At 39.1% G+C, this 18,994-nt stretch overlaps 1 protein-coding gene across 2 annotated transcripts; it reads left to right on the plus strand.

Moving 5' to 3' along the window:
• The first annotated feature begins 118 nt into the window (after positions 1-118).
• LOC142102372 (UAP56-interacting factor-like) lies at positions 119-18,606 on the plus strand. 2 transcript variants are annotated; one of them, XM_075187216.1, is made up of 9 exons: positions 119-331; positions 10,544-10,678; positions 11,344-11,489; positions 13,205-13,302; positions 13,817-13,898; positions 16,475-16,527; positions 16,605-16,679; positions 16,842-16,962; positions 18,092-18,606. In XM_075187216.1, exons 1-9 carry the CDS (start codon positions 262-264, stop codon positions 18,185-18,187), a joined length of 876 nt encoding a protein of 291 aa, XP_075043317.1. In that variant the 5' UTR covers positions 119-261; the 3' UTR covers positions 18,188-18,606. The 2 variants fall into 2 exon arrangements, with proteins under 2 accessions (XP_075043317.1, XP_075043316.1); XM_075187215.1 differs by having other exon boundaries at positions 123-331; positions 13,814-13,898.
• The last annotated feature ends 388 nt before the right edge of the window (positions 18,607-18,994 follow it).

Genomic DNA, 18,994 nt, shown 5'->3' on the forward strand with positions numbered 1-18,994 from the left:
GTGTTCAGCTGCGTTGTATTTCAGTTTCCAAATCGATTATCACCTACTTGATCGATACACAAATGACTCTACTACTGATTCAGTGCCTGGTGGTCAGTGATGTACCCAGCCTATGTCCCTATTTGGAAGCCTCCATAGATGGTTTTGACCCAGGACATGCGCCTGACACATCAGGCAGGAGAGAACAGAACCGTGTGACAGCCAGGATTTAGCCCTTACTTTTACACTCGTGTTTCATTACCCGGAGTTCCAGTGTCAGCCATGGAAGAGGAACAGAGCCAGACAGAAGTCGAGTTCCAAGAGGGCAATAAGAAAATTGACATGTCTTTGGGTAGGTCACCATCATCAAAACTTCGTTGTGTCCCGTAAACACTTAGAATTAATATTAATATACCTGTATTGTAATCCGTATTTCAAGAGCAGCACTTAATAAAGTTTCTTTAGTATACCCAGAGTTTGAGAAATACTTATGGGTATGAACAGCACACTCTTCCTATTCCAGTTCAGATTTAAGCAACCTAAGGCTCTCCTGCCTTAATTGAACTTGCAAAACCTGCCACCTCTGCCATCTTGTTTTACTGACAAAGTTGTAGGCACAGTGGTTAGTATTGCTGCCTCACAGTACGTTGAGATTCCGACCATGACACTAATTGTGTGGAGTTTTGTATATTTTCCCTGTGTTTATGTGGTTTTCCTTCAGTTGCTCCAGTTACCTCCCACAGTCTAAAAACATACTGGGAGGTTAACTGACTTCTGGCGAAAGTAACACGTGTGTGTTCATGAGAACTTAGACTGTAAGCTCCAACGGTTAGGGACTGATGCAGATGATTAAATATTCTCTATAAAGTGCTGCATCACATATAGGCACTATATATAAGTAAAGGATAACTAATAATTCCACAGCACCTGGATAACAACTGGTTATATAACCCTGCGTTACTCATAGCTGGGATTTTATCTAGAGCAGTCAGTCACTAAAGGAGTAATAAGGGTATAGTATGAGGTTCTCTTCTTGGCAGTGCCAGTCACAATGAGGGACATTATTTTTAGCAAGATGAGTTAACGCAGACTATTCATGACTGATGACTATTCATGACCTATTCACGTCTCCTCTAGGGTATTGTAACTATGAGACTCTCGGAGGCCTATAGACATTGGGACTCATTTAAAATTTACGTCTGTTTATTTTATCCATAAGATACACATTTCAATACCACACCATAAATGCACATGTCCGGAGATATGTTTCTGCCTATCTTGTGTCTCCTTACTCTTGTATAGGTAGAATGAGGGTGAGGAAAGGAAGGTAAGCATAGGCTAACTACAGTAAGGATGCATTCACACAATTGTGACACAGACAAGGATGCAGGTACGGGTAAATCTTATAGGAGCCATATCTTTTGAGGGTACTAGACGTCTGGTGCAAAGATATGCACTTAGGATGACTGTTTCTAAATAGCTGGTTGCATAATGACACCTCCAGCTGTACTTAAATAATCAGCTGTATTATATAAGTTGCATCTGTTTGTTCACATTAATTAATTGATATTTTTATTTGAACTGCTGCATTAATGAAGATTCCTATTTCTTTTTTTAAAGAACAAAACAACAGATGATATCTAATGTAACCTAATTTTTTTTTTAATGTAATTTAGTCGGGGTGGGCAGGAAAGGAGACAGTAGGTCAGGACAGGTGGGCTGCCTAACTTGGAGCAATTCTTCAAAGGAGGCTACACCTTCATTTCTTCAGAGGAAGCGAATAAAAGGAGGATAGGAATAGAAGGGAGGTAGACAAGGAGGCCAGAACACACATGCGCACAGAGGCTGCTTTGACCCACTCGCTGACTCTCTAAGGAGGCAGGCAGTGTGCAGCCCAGCCTGTACAGATACTGGCCCAAATAATTGAGCATGGGACAGGCCCTGCCCCTCAAGTAGCCCCATAACGTCAAGGGGGCAATTGCTTAGCTTTGTGGATCTTAACTCTGATGACTAATACCATCTGAAGATGGCGTTAGCCATTCAATCCTATGGGCAGAGCATTGCAGGAGAGAGATGTTCGGATTCCTTTCTGGCAGCGTTGCTGCTCTCCCCTGCGCAGTTTACGACAACAGCGCATGCGCAGTAAAGAGTCCGTGTCAGAACCAGGAGTCTTCATTTATAAAAACTCATCGCCAGGACAGCCTCTTATCGGATGCGCTGTCCCAACATGACTTTTATATTAAATTGAGCCGAAAAGTCATCTGTCATTGTTGCGATGACAGATAATACTTAACAGGGTAAATACCTGTTAATTATTAAATAGGCCCCTTAGTGTAATAAACCGACTTAAGACCAAATAGGCTCCAACTGGCTGCTTGTCTGGGCTCGAAGAAAGTAAACCCCTTCACTAGTGGCAGTTATAACATTTTTTTGTGTGAAATGTGACAGTGTTACATTGTAACTTTATATACTGTTATTCCTAAGAGAACACAACTTTCAGTTAGTCCACAAATCTTTGTCCCACAAGCTTTCAATCCTTTATGTGTTAGTAGGAGCCTGCTCTAAAGATGTTGTTGCTGTATAACCGTAAATATTAATTTATCCTGCTTATATCACAATACAGACAACCCACCAGCTCCCCATAAGGGATCCCTAAATCAGAATTAATGTATAAATTCTAGAATCACAGTACATCCGCCAAAATACAAACATTACATTTGCATAATTAGTTACCTTTCCTAGTTAACAATTAATTGTGTCTGTGTTATCAGTCATGTTCTGAACTTTTTTTTTTCTATGTGGATTGGTGTAATGCCGTGTTAGTATGGAATATCTTAATTTTTGATCAAAGCAAATCCTGGGAATATAATGTGAAGTCTGCGTTTGGATATTTTGTATTCATTGTGTTACAGTTTTATAGTGTTTTCCTGTAAAGCCTATATTTAAGTCATGTTCAAAGAGATGAAAAGCTCTGATATATTATTTACAGATACATGTGTTTAGTTCTAAAATATTGGGTTTGCTACAATGTGTCAACTTTGGATGTCAACAAGAAAATCAGTAATTCAGATCCTTGTGTTGGATCCTATATATAATCTGTAGAAAAGATGACCAGAATGTCAAATGCAAACACAGCAGCATCCCATCATGTGTCAGGACAAACGGAATGTCAATTGTAGAATCTTTGTAATGATTTTATTATTGTATCTCCAGTATTATTTTTATGTGATACCTCTGTCTGTATTTTTAGTTATTTTAAATTTGTGTGCTAACTGAAATGGCAATGTGATGGGAATCAAAGCAGTTAACAATCATTACCTTTATTTTGACACTACTCTTGTTATCATTTATTTCTATAGTGCCAGTCGTATCACGCACCGCTGTACAGAAAATATGTAATCATTCACATCTCCACTAGGATGACCCAACACTCCTCAAACTTTACATGTCCAAATCATCTCCCCCCCCCCTGCTAACACCCCTCACTGCATCGCCCTCACCTTTGACAACATCACTCTCTCCCCATACAAACTGCCTCAGTATGATTCTTGATTTTATCTTTAGCTTTACTCCTCACATCCCGTCACTCTCGCATTACTGCCACCTCAACCTCCACAACAATAACAAAAAAACGCCCCTTCCTCACTCAGTAAGTAGCTAAAACCCTGGTCAACTGACTCATTTCCCGCCTTGACTACTGTAACCTCCTCCTCACTGGCGCCCCCCAAACTGTTCTTTCCCCTCTTTAATCCTTCCTAAATGATGTGGCTAGACTTCTCTGCCTTACCTTCTGCTCCTCTTCTGCTTCCTCTCTCTGGAAAACCCTTCAGTTGCTCACCAATTGCTCAAAAATTTAATTAAGTTTAAACTGCTCACACACATCTACAAGGCCCTTACCAATGCTTTCCCTCAATATATCTCTGACCTCATCATAAGATACACTGCAGCATGTCCACTCAGCTCCGCTTCTGAACTTCAACTCTCTTCCCCCTCATTACCTCTATGCATTTCCATCTCCAAGACTTCTGCCACGTGCTCCCTTTCTATGGAATTCCTTGCCTCATCCTGCCAGACTTTGACCAACTTTCAATCTTTTAAACAATCCCTCAAAACTCAGCTCTTCATGCTTACCTACCCTACCCCATATATCCTCACGTCCACTTCCTCTACCTCATCCATTCACTACATTCACTCTTGAGCCATTGGCACCTACTGTCTCTCATTACCTCCTCCCTCTAGAATGTAAGATCTCATTGACAGGTCCTCTCCTACTTATGTCTCATGTCCATCTCCCTTGGACGACCTTGTTATTATGTCTTAAGATAAATCCTCTGATATCTCATGCTATTATTGCTAGATCATGATTATACAGGGAGGCGTTATTACAATTAATTGTCTCAGTTATGTTATCATGTTTGTCATATCTTTTGAGTTCTCTGCAATGCTGCGGAATCAGTGACGCTATATAAATAAATGGTTATGATGATGATGATATCTTTAAGATGATTATCCAGTGCTATAGAATCTTCAGCACCTTATAATTAGTGATAATAATGATCAGTCCTTGCCGCATTGGAGCTTACAAACTAAATTCCCTAGAACAGGGTTTCCCAAACCCAGTCCTCAGGGCTCCCTAACAGTGCAGGTTTTCCATATCTCCTTGCTGGAGCACAGGTGTTTTCATTACTGACTGACACATTGTAACAGATCCACAGGTGGTCCTAATTATGTCACATGTGATCCGGAAAACCTGCACTGTCGGGGAGCCCTGAGGACTGGGTTTGGGTAACCCCGCACTAGAATACACAAATATAAATATATATATATACATATATATATATATATATATATATAAGCATTTTGTCATTTAGAAGTCTATCAATGGGATATAAGTCCTTTCTCCAGCAAAAACAAGATTGCGCTGTAGGGAGGGTGGGGGGCAGAGATGCTTTTCGTGCTGAATTGCATCTTCTATGCCCTGTCCCACCCACTTTACTAGGAAGTGGGAAGAATACAGGCCTGCTCATCGGGGGTACGGGAAAGCTTCCCGGAATTTGGGAGTCTCCCAGATATTCTGGAAGATTTGTAAGTATGGCTCAGAGTTGGTAACATTTTGCACCATGATGTTGCTCTTCAAATGAAGAGCCTACGAGGTGCAAGTCAGGTGAAAGCATGTTACACACACACAAAAGTGCCACCTCTAACAAACACACTCTTATCATTAATATAAGCCATGTATGAGGCTATACTGAGCAGTATTTTAATAGTAAAAGTGACAGTTATTGGATTGAAAGGGGTGGTACTATAGGGTAGGTGGCTGGGCTCTAATTACATTACCACTAAAGCTTCTTCCACCTCTACGCACATCATGGTGCCCTTCTAAAGAGCAGAGAGTAGAGGTAAGCTGATGAGATCATTAAGTCACACTGGTGCAACACCAAAGTGGTGCACATCGGATGCGCTTTGTACGTGACCTCCTATGTATCTATGCATACTAGCTAGTTAAACTACCGTACTTATACAACTGCCAGGCTGTTTTACTGTGGTTACATGATGAGCAAATAATATCCCACACTGTACTTGTAGTGCATCCCCTGTATGTTTGCACAGTCACGCTTTCAAACTCTGGCCTTATGGTAAAGTCTGCAATTTACAACCCAGAGTTTGCAATCCTACATTTGCTAATTATGAATTCTGTGACCGCTATAACATTTCTGTATGTGAAAATCCAATCTAGTGGGACTTCTCCTTCTCCTGCACGGTACATTTACTAATGCAGCAAATGTTTGTTGACAGAGCATCACTTTCACCTAAACCCATCAAAGACTCAAAAAAATGTCATGGAATCACATCAGCAAAGATTACAGGATTAGGTATGACAAACCAGAGCCGTGCAGACACAGAGTAAGGTAGAAATATAAGAAAGTCCAAGCTGTGATATGTTTTTATATATCGCTACTATGTTCTATTTGTAAAGTCCAGATAAACTGTCCTTTTTTCAATGTTTACGTAACCTGGTGGCTATAAAATACAGTGGATTGTGTGAGCAGCGGCTGCATTGTTGATCAGTATTGTTTACGCTGTCACATAGCATTACCACTTGTCCAGGCACACAGTCACAGTGTCTAGTTCTTTCAGAGATCGTCTTCTTTGTACTTCATAAGAGGACTCAGATTATATTCACCCTTGGGGCACTCTTTCAATTTCTAAGAAGAGGGAGCTAGAGAGAGGAAGGGAGCGAGAAATACATTATCAAAGAAATTCAGGACAGCAATTGTTGAAAAGTGGAGCACACAGATGCCTATACAGCCAGGCACTCCTTCTAATGGGCCTGGTCTTCCATGTCTTTATTAGTTAGGAGAAAGATATAAGGCACTGGGGTTATTGTTATTGTTCAAATTAAATATTGGAAACATTGTTCCACACTTTATAAAAGCTTTTATTTTTTTGTGGATATTTCTAGCCAGTTCAAGAGACCCATCATGATTATTGTTACAATAAATATGAGAGACTCCAAATCCTATTGTGTAAGTCATTTTTAGAACAAGTAAGGATTTCAAGGCTTGACATGTATGACAGCTGTATGGGACGGGAACAGTAATGTCCATGATGGAGGGTCTGTGTGCTTGACTCCGCTAAGGAGCAGTTCTTGGGCTTTCTCCCAAACAGGTACTGTTAGGTTATTTGATTTGTCACTGAAGTCACCAGGTGTGTGTTTGTTTATATGGTTTATATAGATTGTAAGCAGCACTGGGGTGGGCACTATTGTTCATTAATAATGGTCTCCATACAGTACTGCAGAGTATGATGGTGCTACATAAATAAAAGGTTAATAATACAGAAACAAAATAATACACAGGTGACGTTAACATATGTATAAGCATCTGTAATTAGCTGAATAAACAGAGGGTTCTAATATCATTGCATATAACCGGGGAGTTCTGATGTTGTTACTTTGGTATTTGCTAGGAAAACCTCTAAACATGTGTATTTTAAGGAATAATGCACCCCCTACTCTAAATTATTACGGATGTTTGAAGTCACCTTGTTTTTCTGTGACTTGTATGAAAGCACTTGTCCTACAGCCTTGTGCTTTTATATGGCTATATGTTCACAGAACTTGTGAGTGACTCTAATATCCATATAATTTACTAATTATATATATATATATATATATATATATATATATATATATATATATATATATATATATATATATTACACACACATACAGACGAGAGCAGTGATAGTTTTTCTGCATGGTGTACATATCACATTAGCTTCCTCTTCACACAGAGTTAAGTCTTGTCATTCAGGGCTGGATCATGAAGATGACACACAGTGCAGCAAACGTACAGGGAGGTGCAGCTGTGTCCCCCACTCATTTGGGTGTCACAGGACTTGTCTGACAGTAGCAGTTGCTGGGAGGAAAATCTGCATCTGCTTTCACTTATTGATGGTCATTTTGAGAGGAGACCTGTCACCCGTGCAGATAATTGCACAACTGTCATCATGATGGAGGAAATAACAAGGACGCATATTCATTATTCATTCACTGCCTTCTAAGAGCTACCCCTCCCACAAGATTATTAAGAATGGCAGTGTGAATCAAAGTGTATTGGAAGCTAGTCCCATCAGCAGGGCTAGAATACACTTTTCTAGATGTGGAATGTGTTCTCTTTCTACTTTGATTATGAAGATATGTGATTTTATCTTCTGAAATATTAAACACATTGTTATGTTTAATATAAGTTATATATAAGACTAAACTAAATTTAATACACTAGTACCAGTGGTCTTGTAAATTTATTAGTTTTAAGCATTTCCATATTAACCTTATTCTGACAGATGTCAATAGTAATACAGTAGCAAATAGTCAAGTTATCTTTTATCATTTAGGAGAGACAAAGATACCCTCAAATGACAGCCTTTAGGCTGGGCCTACACTATAATGCTAACAGTACTCACCAATCGGGGTCTGGTCTAAGGTCAGCTGCTGCTGGTTGGAGGTAGAAGAATTATTAATTCCTGAGTGTGACATTTTTTAATGGTATTGAGTGCACTAAGTGGGGGATGGCCAAGCAGGTATCTAAACAAAGCTACTGTCACAAGATGCCGGAGCCCTGTAATTCAAGTGTTCCAACCTCTTCTGGCAGCAGAGTGTACTATTAGGCACTGGAAGGGGGCTTTTGAGTATCTCACGAATAGCAAAGAATCTGGGGCCTGATTCATTAAGGATCTTAAATGAAGAGGATCCTTATTTCAGTCTCCTGGACAAAACCATGTTACAATGGAAGTGGTGCAAATGAGTTTTCTGTTTTGCACATAAGTTAAATACTGACTGTTTTTTAATGTAACACACAAATACTTGATAGCTTATTTGTACACTGAAATTTAAAGTTGATATTTGTGTGTTACATGAAAAAACACTCTGTGGAGTGGAAATGTGCTCTCCATCTGCCCACTTGCTGCACAACAAGGAGGGCCTGTAAAAATGCACCCTATATACCCCTATCTATTTCTATATTTTTACCAGTTAAAATCTTGTTTCCGCACTTGTCACACATTGCACCAGCTAACCTGCATTCTGTTCCCTGTTCTTACCTGTTTCCCTTGGTTCTCACTCCCTGTATTCACTTGCTAGTCTGAACTGAACATCCGCAAACCTGGTCTTTTCAAAACTTCCTGCATTCTCTTGATTGGCTAATTGCCTGTCAGCTCTGTTTATTTAAAGCACCTGCTTCTCTACTAAGGTGCCAGATCTTCAGATCTCCATACCTGTTACGACGCTGTTCTCTCTGGCTCCCGTCTGCACATCGGTATCATGTGTTACCTGTTCCATGATCAAGACCTGTGGTATTATTGCAAGAACCTTGTGCCTCATCATCAGTCCTGTCCTCAAGTTATTGGCTTTCTAAAGATCTCAACGCTTCAGTTCACTGCTGTTCACCTGAACCTCTGCATTTATCGTCCAGCGGTCCTGCTCCACTCCATGGTTCCAACTCACCCTGCTCTAATCCCCCTTAGAGGACCGTGACCTGCGGCTAGAGAGAAGCTAAGTCCATATTCCCTTGCGGGGATCCCTGGTGAATACCTCTCTACCGTTAGACTTACCCCCAGAGAGGTGCAGAATCTATCTAGAACGGGGCTTCGAGGCCTATTCCAAACTCAGGCTCCGTGACAGCATTGTTGAGGAAAACTAGATCCAGAGGTGCAACGACTCCATACTCTGCAACGAGCACCCTCACTTGACCCAACCCCTTCCATCTGCTGGTGAAAACTCCTGCTCATCCAAATACACTGCCATCTACCTTTGTAACACCATGTGCATTATAGAGAAAACTAGACACATTTGTGCAAATCAATGAGCACAGCACATCCAAAGGGGTTTTACTCTGTCTGAGCCATTTGCCTTCATTAAGTAAGATCCATTAGCTTTTTTTACAATTGTCTTTGCCATGGGATGTAATTTAACTCTGCAATTGAATCCAAAGAGCACCTTTATACTATATCCCGAGTCAAAAGAGGAAAAAAAGATATAGTTAATGGTTGGAAAGAGAAGCAATGCATTTAGTAAATGTTACGACTCTGCTTATACTTTGTATGTGGCAACAGCACCTCAAATCCACCAGAGGAGCTGCTGTTTTGCCCCTGAACTTAACACCATGCCTGTAGGAATTAATCTCCTTACCTGATTAGAACTGCACCTGTCTCACAGCTTCAAATACCTGCCTCAATCTGTGCTCTGTGCATGTCATCGTTTATCCCTGGTTGCTGCTTGTTTCTGCCTGTTCCAGTTTTGTTCTTCTGCTGTTTGATCTCCCGTTGTGACCTCTGCCTGATTTCTGGATTATGTTGTTCGCTTGTGACCCTGAACTATGCCTGGATACTGCTTGAACTCTTGTTGTCCTGACCTCGGCCTGATTACCGGACTATGCGTGTTTGCTTGTGACCCTGACCTCTGCCTGGTCACTGGACTCAGCTACTCTGTTTGCTTCCCTGGACTGCCTTATGCCTTCTGACAATTGGGTGACACAATATACTTGTTCCTGCATTCAAACTGTATTTGTCATTGCTTGGAACCTGTTATTTCTGTTAACTATTCCTGCCATTCATCACACCTGTTCATAATTGTGTATTGGAGTATACCTGTTTATCCTTCTACCTGAAATCTGCATATTCCATGAACTAAATCCTTATATATTTTGCCTGGATAAAGACATTTGTTTTTTATGCTTCTGTTGCCGCTTTCTGAATTAACCAGGAATCATAACAGTAAAAGCTGCAAAAAGGAATGAACAAGCCAATGCATTAAATTCATCTGAAGGTGGAATGCTCCTATATTGTAATAAAGATCCTTTTCCTAAAAAGTGGGTAATAAAATGTTTAATCATTAGCAACTAAAGCCTTGTCATACACATCCTCCCTCCAACCACATCGAAACCATTGTTGGAAACAGGTGAAATCTTTTTTTTTTTTTAATAAAGCCCAATCAGTAAGAAAGAGCCCCTGATTGCACATTGGTTTCTCTGTCATATAGTTACAATTGTATTTTCTCATACAGATGATATTATAAAGCTCCAAAGGGAAGAGTCAGGTCTTCAATCTTCCTTGAACCAACCAAGACTTAGTGGCAGAACCAGAAGCAGCAATTTCAGAAATAAGGCATTTTTTACACGTCCACCAACAAATCAACGAGGTTGGTACCAAACATTTCCTCTCTTGGTATTTATTATAACAATGCTGCATAAGGCTGAATGTTTATACATGCTGTATTTAGTCAAGGCACTTTGAATTTGGGGCATGACCCAGTTATCAAATGGGTCAAGAAAACCTACTGCCTATAACTGTGGAAGAACATAAGACCTGTTCTTTTTATGTCTTTTACTTTCCAAGCAATATCTCTTACCAAGGCAAACTCCTTTGAAGGTATCTTTAATAATTTAATGACTATAACAATAATATAAATAATAATAAGCATGTATGTAAAGTAATAAAGTGTGCAATTTGACTATTGTGCATACATTTAATAATGTAGTTAAACTGCTTATCTGTTTAGCTTGGTCTCAGAAGGCTTCTACCATGACGGTATTGTATAAACCATATAGAAGTCCTTCCATTAGGATTAGAGTCAACCAGTGGCTGAACTACCATTAATGCAGCAGGTGTGGTGCATCAGGGCCCATGGAGATAATGGGGCCCACTGCACGGGGAATTAGTGAGCTGTGGGCCCCACCTCCCTAATCCTCGGGGCCCACAGCTTGTTAATTTCACCTCTGGAGTCAACAAAACCTAGTAAATGAAAATAGGACCAAACTCTAAGTATTATTTTTTGAAGCACTGAAAATGTGTTATGTCTCCTAGGACCTGGCAGGCCTAGACCGGGTTTTAAACAGCAAAGATATTCCAATGTCACTTACAGAAACAATTCTGGCCCAGTAACTCGCCGAAGAGCTGCTGCATCACTGAATGGTGTGAGTCCCCTCAATCGCCCAAGTTTAAGCACCCTGGTAAGCCAAGATTTGAGATTTATTTTTTAACATTAAAACACATACTTTTCTTTTAAAACTAGATTAACATGACAAATTGCAAATAATAACACGGTTAAACTGTCTGCCATGCAGTTATTTAACACATTGGAAGGCTTTACGTCAATCCTCCAGAGTCACAAGTGTTGTACCATGTTGCCGTACAGAAATACACCCTACATTTGTAATTGCACCACCTGCATGCACATTCTACGGAGAAATATTTGCTTGACCAGGCAGTAAAAAGTAATTAAAATTAAATGAAAGAAAATCAATTTGAAGCCTACTTTTTCTTGTATGCTCCTGCCCAGTGTTGTGAGCTCCTGCGTCTGGAGTATATAAACTTGGTACTGCTTGAGCATCTTTGGTCCATAAATAACATATTTTGTGTTCCAAATGCAGCAACACAGTTACATCCATTGTTAGACCAGGTGCATTAGGAGTCTGGATTCTAGAAAAATAAACTGTCCAAGCTATTGAGTAGGAAAACCTTTCCTGTATGTCTCTGTGCAGTATGGAACATTCTACGTTTTTGGAGTATTCTGTTGTAGTTGGTTATGGACAGTGAGACATTGAATCATGCATATTCTGTCACTCTCAATGATGAATATTACAGATTAAATCTTTGAAGTTTTAATTTGCATTAAAATTCAATCTCCCTATTTATAACATGAATATATTATCCTAAAAGGTAAAAAAGTTGACTATAGGGGTATATTGTTGCTCTGCAGATAAAATCTAATGTATTTTATCTGCAGATATGTGCGTATTTTGAATTTATCAAGATGAGTTTGGGGACTGCCAATCTGTTACCCCAAAGTAAACGTCACCCATAGGCTCAAATAGAACACTGCCACCACTGGACTAATTAAACTATACAGTGATTGCTTGAACAAAACAAGTGGTAACTTTTTGAACAAAATATCTCTTGCATGTTTAAAAAATGTATTTGATATATATTTTTAAAATTAGCAACATTTAGTAATATGTTTTAATTACATTTAACTAATAGTAATACTTGCTTCCTCAATCAAAATGAATAGCTCCCAGTCCAGAATGAAAAGATAGGAAACATTAGTTTTTTTAAAAAAAAAAAATACATTGATAATTCTATTTCTGGTATTAAATACTATGAAACTTACTACGTTTTAATTATTTGGAATTACAAATAAAAAAATACAGTAAATCTGAGCTTATATACAGGTAATGGATTTATTTTCCTCCAAAATTGCCTGTTGAGTCTAGGTACACACTTAATAGAAGTATTAATGAGTTATTAAGAGACCCTTTAATATTGTTAAATGATAACTCCACCTAAAAGTACATTATTAGCTAACATCCCCTCTCATCCCACCATCGCACAGAACTTTTGGGAGTTTCATGGCAGGGACACCAGTAGTTCAGAAGAACTGATATTATTCTTTAAGAAGTCTCCACTGATATCCAGTACCTGTGGTGGGGTAACAGCAATTTTATCATTGTGTTCCAGAACCTCTTGTGCTGGTCATCTAGATGTTCCAGGGACATCCTGCAATGTATGCAGCCATCTCTGTTGTATTTACAATAAAGTATAATGTATGGAGGTTGTCAATCTATCTCATGTTCCAAAATATATTCTCCATCCATAAGTCCACTTCACGCATTACCCAGACTTACAGCCTACATTGCTGTCCTATCATACAATCTTTTTTTTTCAGAGTTCCGAGGACATGGGACAACCACAAACCCAGAAAGGCCAGCAGAACAAAAAAAAATACAGAGCAACAACTATCCCAGTGCATGAATTAACAAGGAGGTAACATAGATGGTATATTGCACATAATAAAGTGTCAACTTATTTTTTAATAGTAAAGTGTCAATCCAAAGTATTGGACAGTACACAACAGATATATGAAAGATATGAGTCCCACTGTTATCTTAATATAACCACTGGAACCATATAGTTCACAGTCATTTAGGTACCTAGAGGACCAGAGTTGGCAAGGGTAGAGTAAGGGTAGAGGGCACCTGATTGGACAAGCATATTGACCACCCAATCAGGGGTTGCCTTCCACACAATTCTTTAGAGACATCATGAATTGTTTTTTGATGCCTCCAGGCTTCTAGGTTCCTGGATGAATTTACATCATAAGAGTTTCAGAAGTGATATTAAGGTAATGATATTTGTGGTTCCAGGTATATGATCATCACTGCTACATGAAGGGATGCACTACAATGTGGGGGGTGGGGGGAATTATTACAATTCCTGTTGCATAAAATGCATTGTGGCCAGTATTAAGAACTATAGCCTACTATAACCATTACAGCAGGATTAACATACAGAACAGAAAACCACAACTGAATGCTGGACAAAGGCAGCAAAGAACAAATGCAGTCAATCGTAACAGAAAGGTAAGTTGAATTGTATGATTGTCGGTATATGAATTTGTCGTGTATATAAGAATCTGATCCACCCAACCACCCTCATCCCTGCAAAGCTGTACCCACGTTCAGGATGATTAGGAGTCATGTTATTACAGGGATCAGCCAGAAAGCAAACCCAATAGCCAAAACCAAGGTATTACCAGCAGACATGTTGGAATTACAAAAAGTAGAAGAATATATTCACCTCGATGGGCGCTACACAATATTACCTTACGAATGAAACAACATATAATTGAGATCAGTACGAAAACCACCTATAGTTGTGAGATGGAACAGTAAGCACCAGAAACATTGCAAAGCTTCTCTGGGAATTCCCCCTATTTCCCCCTATATTAATAAACTCCCTTCACTTCAAGCACAACAGATATATATATATATATATATATATATATATATATATATATATATATATATATATATATATATATATATATCTATATCACTCTTGTTGAAGATATGGCAAGTTGTTGACAGGGATTCGGTGGGAAGTTGCCATAACTTCAACAAGATTGACATATGTTGTGGCAAAGAGGCATATTTGCCACAGTTCCCCTATAAGGGAACTGATAAAAACACAGCTAGTCTGCAGCAGCAGGCTACAGGCAGGGTTAAAGGTTCCCTGGGATCCTCTTTTAGCACACACACACACACACACACACACGTGTTCCACATGGGTTTGATTGGTTATGCATTGCTGTGATGTGTTTGAGGTGCTTGGGGTAAAGGATAACAACACTCTCTGCATGTGTGGGTGGGACCACCGATGCCAGTAAGTGGCCGGCTTGCAGACAGGGAAGTAATGTTTAGCCAGGTGTAGGTGGTGGGGATTTTTTGATCCTTTTTCTGGATGACTGCTGTACCATCACTAGAACTGTTTACCATCCTGACAACTGCTAATAAACAGTTAACTGGTTCAGCATACCTGTGTCGGATTCCTGTGAATACTGTACTTTATCACAATATATATATGTTGTGCTTGAAGTCAAGTAAGCATATTCATATAGGGGGAAATCCCAGATAAGATCTGCAATGTTTCTGTTGCTTACTGTTCCATCTCGCAACTATAGGTGGTTTTTGGATTATATACATCACGATTGGGTGGTGTTTCACTTGTAAGGAGATATTGAAGTAAATATATTCTTCTTCTTTATTTGATTTATTTTTGATTATAGTGATAGCCTTTTACTCACTTTGTAGGCTGCCACATATAGTGGAGCGCGCACATTCATAAATAATTTTTTCGTTGTCTTTGGAATTTCAATAAAAGCTGTGTGCGTTCCAAACTGTCAGTCACCTAATTGCATAAACATCCCACATGGTCATTCCAATCTGAGTACATCGTCATGGCCAGGGATGGTATGGAGTGGATGAAATGGGAAAGGTTTGTATTTGAGTAGAGATTTTGTTCTTGTAAGTGCTCATAAACACTGGGTAAAAATCAGTGTTTTACCTTTACTGCAATTAGTTATGTTCATTGCAGACTGCCTGTTGTCAGATGTCATTAATCCTTGCGGTTAAACACATGCTCCATATACAATTCACAATGGACACATCTGGGGATTTGAGAAAGTTGAGATGTTGCCTATACCAACCAATCAGATTCTAGGGACTAATTCATTAAGGATCTTAACTGAAGAGACTTCTTATTTCAGTCTCCTGGACAAAACGATGTTACAATGCAAGGGGTGCAAATTAGTATTCTGTTTTGCACATAAGTTAAAAACTGACTGTTTTTTCATGTAGCACACAAATATCAACTTTAAAATTCAGTGTACAAATAAGCTATCAAGTATTTGTGTGTTACATGAAAAAACAGTCAGTATTTAACTTATGTGCAAAACAGAATACTAATTTGCACCCCTTGCATTGTAACATGGTTTTGTTCAGGAGACTGAAATAAGAAGTCTCTTCAGTTAAGATCCTTAATGAATCAGGCCCCTAGTTATCATTTATTTAGTACATTCTACAAAATGAGCTAGAATCTGATTAGCTGCTATAGGTAACGTCTCCACTCTTTAGTAAATATACCACCTGAAATGCACTTGTTTTATCTCAATTTTGCCTGTCCATGTCTACTGAGGACAGTTTTACCATAGAGACCAATAGTCTTTATTGCTGAATGCAGCTAAATGTACCATAGGTAAAATTCTTGATTTTATCGTACTAATAAAATAATATTATCACCATCAATGAATACTGTATTAGTGGTACATGTTTGAATAGTGCATTTTGCTATCACCCTTCATCTCCATATTTCTGTGAGATAGCCAATTAATCAGAATGCTAACAGCACAGAGCATTTCAGGAAAAAGTGCTGATATTTTTTTGGATAGGGGGAGGGACATTTTCACCTGTGGAATTGAGGAAGTCACACAGAGGCAGTATGATAATGTGAGGGCGGGGACGAGGACGGAGGTAAGCGGAACCCAAAGTCTGAGAATTAGGTATTGGAAGAGGCAGGGTCTGCCAACAATGCAGAGCAATGATATGTCAGATGGTGTCACATCTACTGCTATATAAATGTCAACTTTCTTCCTGTCCAGTTAATACAGCAGGTCACAATGAATCGCGGGAAAAGACAACTGAATGCAAGAAGGTCAGTATTTTGTATTTTGTTTTTTGTGGAAATAATATCAGGTTTGTAATCACTGTTTATGTAACTTGCTCTAACAGGTGGCAAAACAATAAGGATTTTGGATCAACTTTAACTGTTTCTGTTCCTAACCCTAAAGCAAGTCCTGTTTCACAGTGAGTATGATTCTATGGCTTTGGCTTGGTGCTCATACTGAACTTCTCCTGCTCCTTGGAATAACCGATCCTTCTTTAGTTTAGCGCTAGCTGCGTAGGTCCTTTGTTTTGTGCTCTCTGGCTTTTCTTGTTGCTTGACATTACCTGGATTCTATATCACAGACCTACCAAAGCCGGAATGAAACGACCTGGAGGGAGATTGAGGAAAACAACAGGGCAGCCCACAGGTCCTATTCCAAAAGGCGTCCCTCTAAGGTTCAACTTCCGAGCTATGGCCAATCATGTACGTTATTAACTGTTTACTAACGGTGTTCCAAATCCTGTATATTCCAATGATTAGCTATTAGTGTTCACAACTACTGTACACTGCAATGCTTCATTGACGTTAACAGACTGTTGCCCTACGTTTCTGTCTGGTGTAGGACATGGTTGAATTACTGAACTTCTTCTATTCAGTCCTTTAGGTTTTGGCTTATGTGGTACTAAAAAAAATGTTGTAGAGAAGAATAAACTGTCTTTCCAGGAAATCATTCAGATGCTGGACACTTCCACCTTCTTAGAACTCTTTTAGTTTTGCCACCACTTTGAGAGATACCACCTGAAAGAGGAAGTGCATTCTTTGACATATTATAACCGTAATCTAGTTCCTCACCCCAGCTAGTAGAATGATTGTGGTCTGATGTCCAGACACTGCCCCAGAGATACCCCCACCTCCCCTACTTATAGTCCATTCTTCTGGCATGATAACTCTGGATCTTCGATTTTCTGATTTTATATCAATGACAGCTGAGTAAGTTGCTGTCAGCCAGTCACAACGGAGTATTAGGAAAGAGTAAGGTTGGCGGGGTGTATCTGTCAAACATTAGGATCCCACTCCTGCCATTCTGCTAGACGAGCTGTGCTATAAAAATATTACGATAAGCACAGTTCTTCCCTGACAGCCTCCAATCAGCAGAAGATATATCTTATATTGCATATTGAGATTGAATGTTGTAACTGTTTTTCGTTTTTGTGTTTAGTTTATTTAACCAACCCGAAGTCAGTTGTCAAAGATTAGTTGCCGCATGTGGCTAAATTGGGAATGGATCGTGCTGCTCAGTGTTTCGGCGTGTAACAGAATTGGCCCATATGTGGACCACTTATTATTATGTATTTTTTTTTTACACTTTAGCAATCTTTAACAGTCAAACAGTATGACTGCATTTTTAGTGCGCTGTTTAGAAAATGGTCATTGTACAAAAAACAATAATAATGTGATTTGACAGATTGTCCACTTCTTTAAACTACCTCATTGGTTTAGATGCTTTACATTATGTGACAAGTTCGTAGGTTTGTTTGTGTTTGAGCAGTCACATCGCATCGCTCCAGACCCTAAGTAAAAAATGGCTGATGTGCCTTTCTGTATTTTGCAGACTAATGTCACACTGAATCAAAGGTTTTCCTCCCTCAAGATTAAAGGACAGTATACAACGGCGAGAGGACGTGGTCGGACAGTCATGCTAACTTAATGTCATCGCCATTTGCAAAAGAAGACAGCAATACATCTACACTTCAACTGTACCTCTCCAGGAGCTTTTGGTTTTGAATAGAGATATGTCATGTTTCAATGCAATGCATTGTGGGCTACAGGAAATAGAACACAGTCATTCTCAGATATAATTATTGGAACAGTGTATTTGGATTTATCTTTGTTATAACTGACACTAAATGGGTTATCTCTCAAATACTAAAAAAACTAAAATGATTAAAAACATGTTTTAACTTGCTGGTGCACACTGGAGTTTCCATAATTGCACCCAACCCTTTATATATCTTGCATATATCTCTTATAACCTATAATCACTGACATTTTTTAGTGCTTTTAAAAGTTAATTGTTACTCAGCAAGAACTTCAGTTTACAACAATTAAAATCACGTTGTCCTCAAAGTTTATTTGCTTAATTGTGCCTAGGGATAATGATTATTTCTGGGTATAGGCTGTGAACAAAATTGGGGATTGTTTGCTGTCTCCTCTTTACAGCTTTATATTTGCAGAGCTGCCATACCCTGAATGACCAGTAGGCCGTGCCCTCGACCTATTTTGAGGATAGTCACACATGAATAAGACTGACTTTGGGAGGAGATAAAGGGATCCTGGGTTAAAAAAAAAATTAAATCAGTTGCTCTTTACTATATGTCAAGCTCTTCAAGCAGGCTTAGTAAGTTTTAGATACACTAGACAAATTAAAATTTATATTGGACAATATGTAAAATAATTGGAATTATAATGTACACTTGACCAATATTGAAAAAGAGGGACATTTTGATGGGACAAG

Source organism: Mixophyes fleayi, chromosome 9 (genome assembly GCF_038048845.1).
Source record: "Mixophyes fleayi isolate aMixFle1 chromosome 9, aMixFle1.hap1, whole genome shotgun sequence".
In the NCBI taxonomy this organism is placed as follows: Eukaryota; Metazoa; Chordata; class Amphibia; order Anura; family Limnodynastidae; genus Mixophyes; species Mixophyes fleayi.

Bases quoted from the DNA above. Each gene is read 5' to 3' on its own strand.
- LOC142102372 (XM_075187215.1), top strand. From the start codon at position 262: ATGGAAGAGGAACAGAGCCAGACAGAAGTCGAGTTCCAAGAGGGCAAT. The intron at 16,528-16,604 runs GTCAGTATTTTG...TTGCTCTAACAG, and splicing joins AGACAACTGAATGCAAGAAG to GTGGCAAAACAATAAGGATT. The intron at 16,680-16,841 runs GTGAGTATGATT...TCTATATCACAG, and splicing joins AAAGCAAGTCCTGTTTCACA to ACCTACCAAAGCCGGAATGA.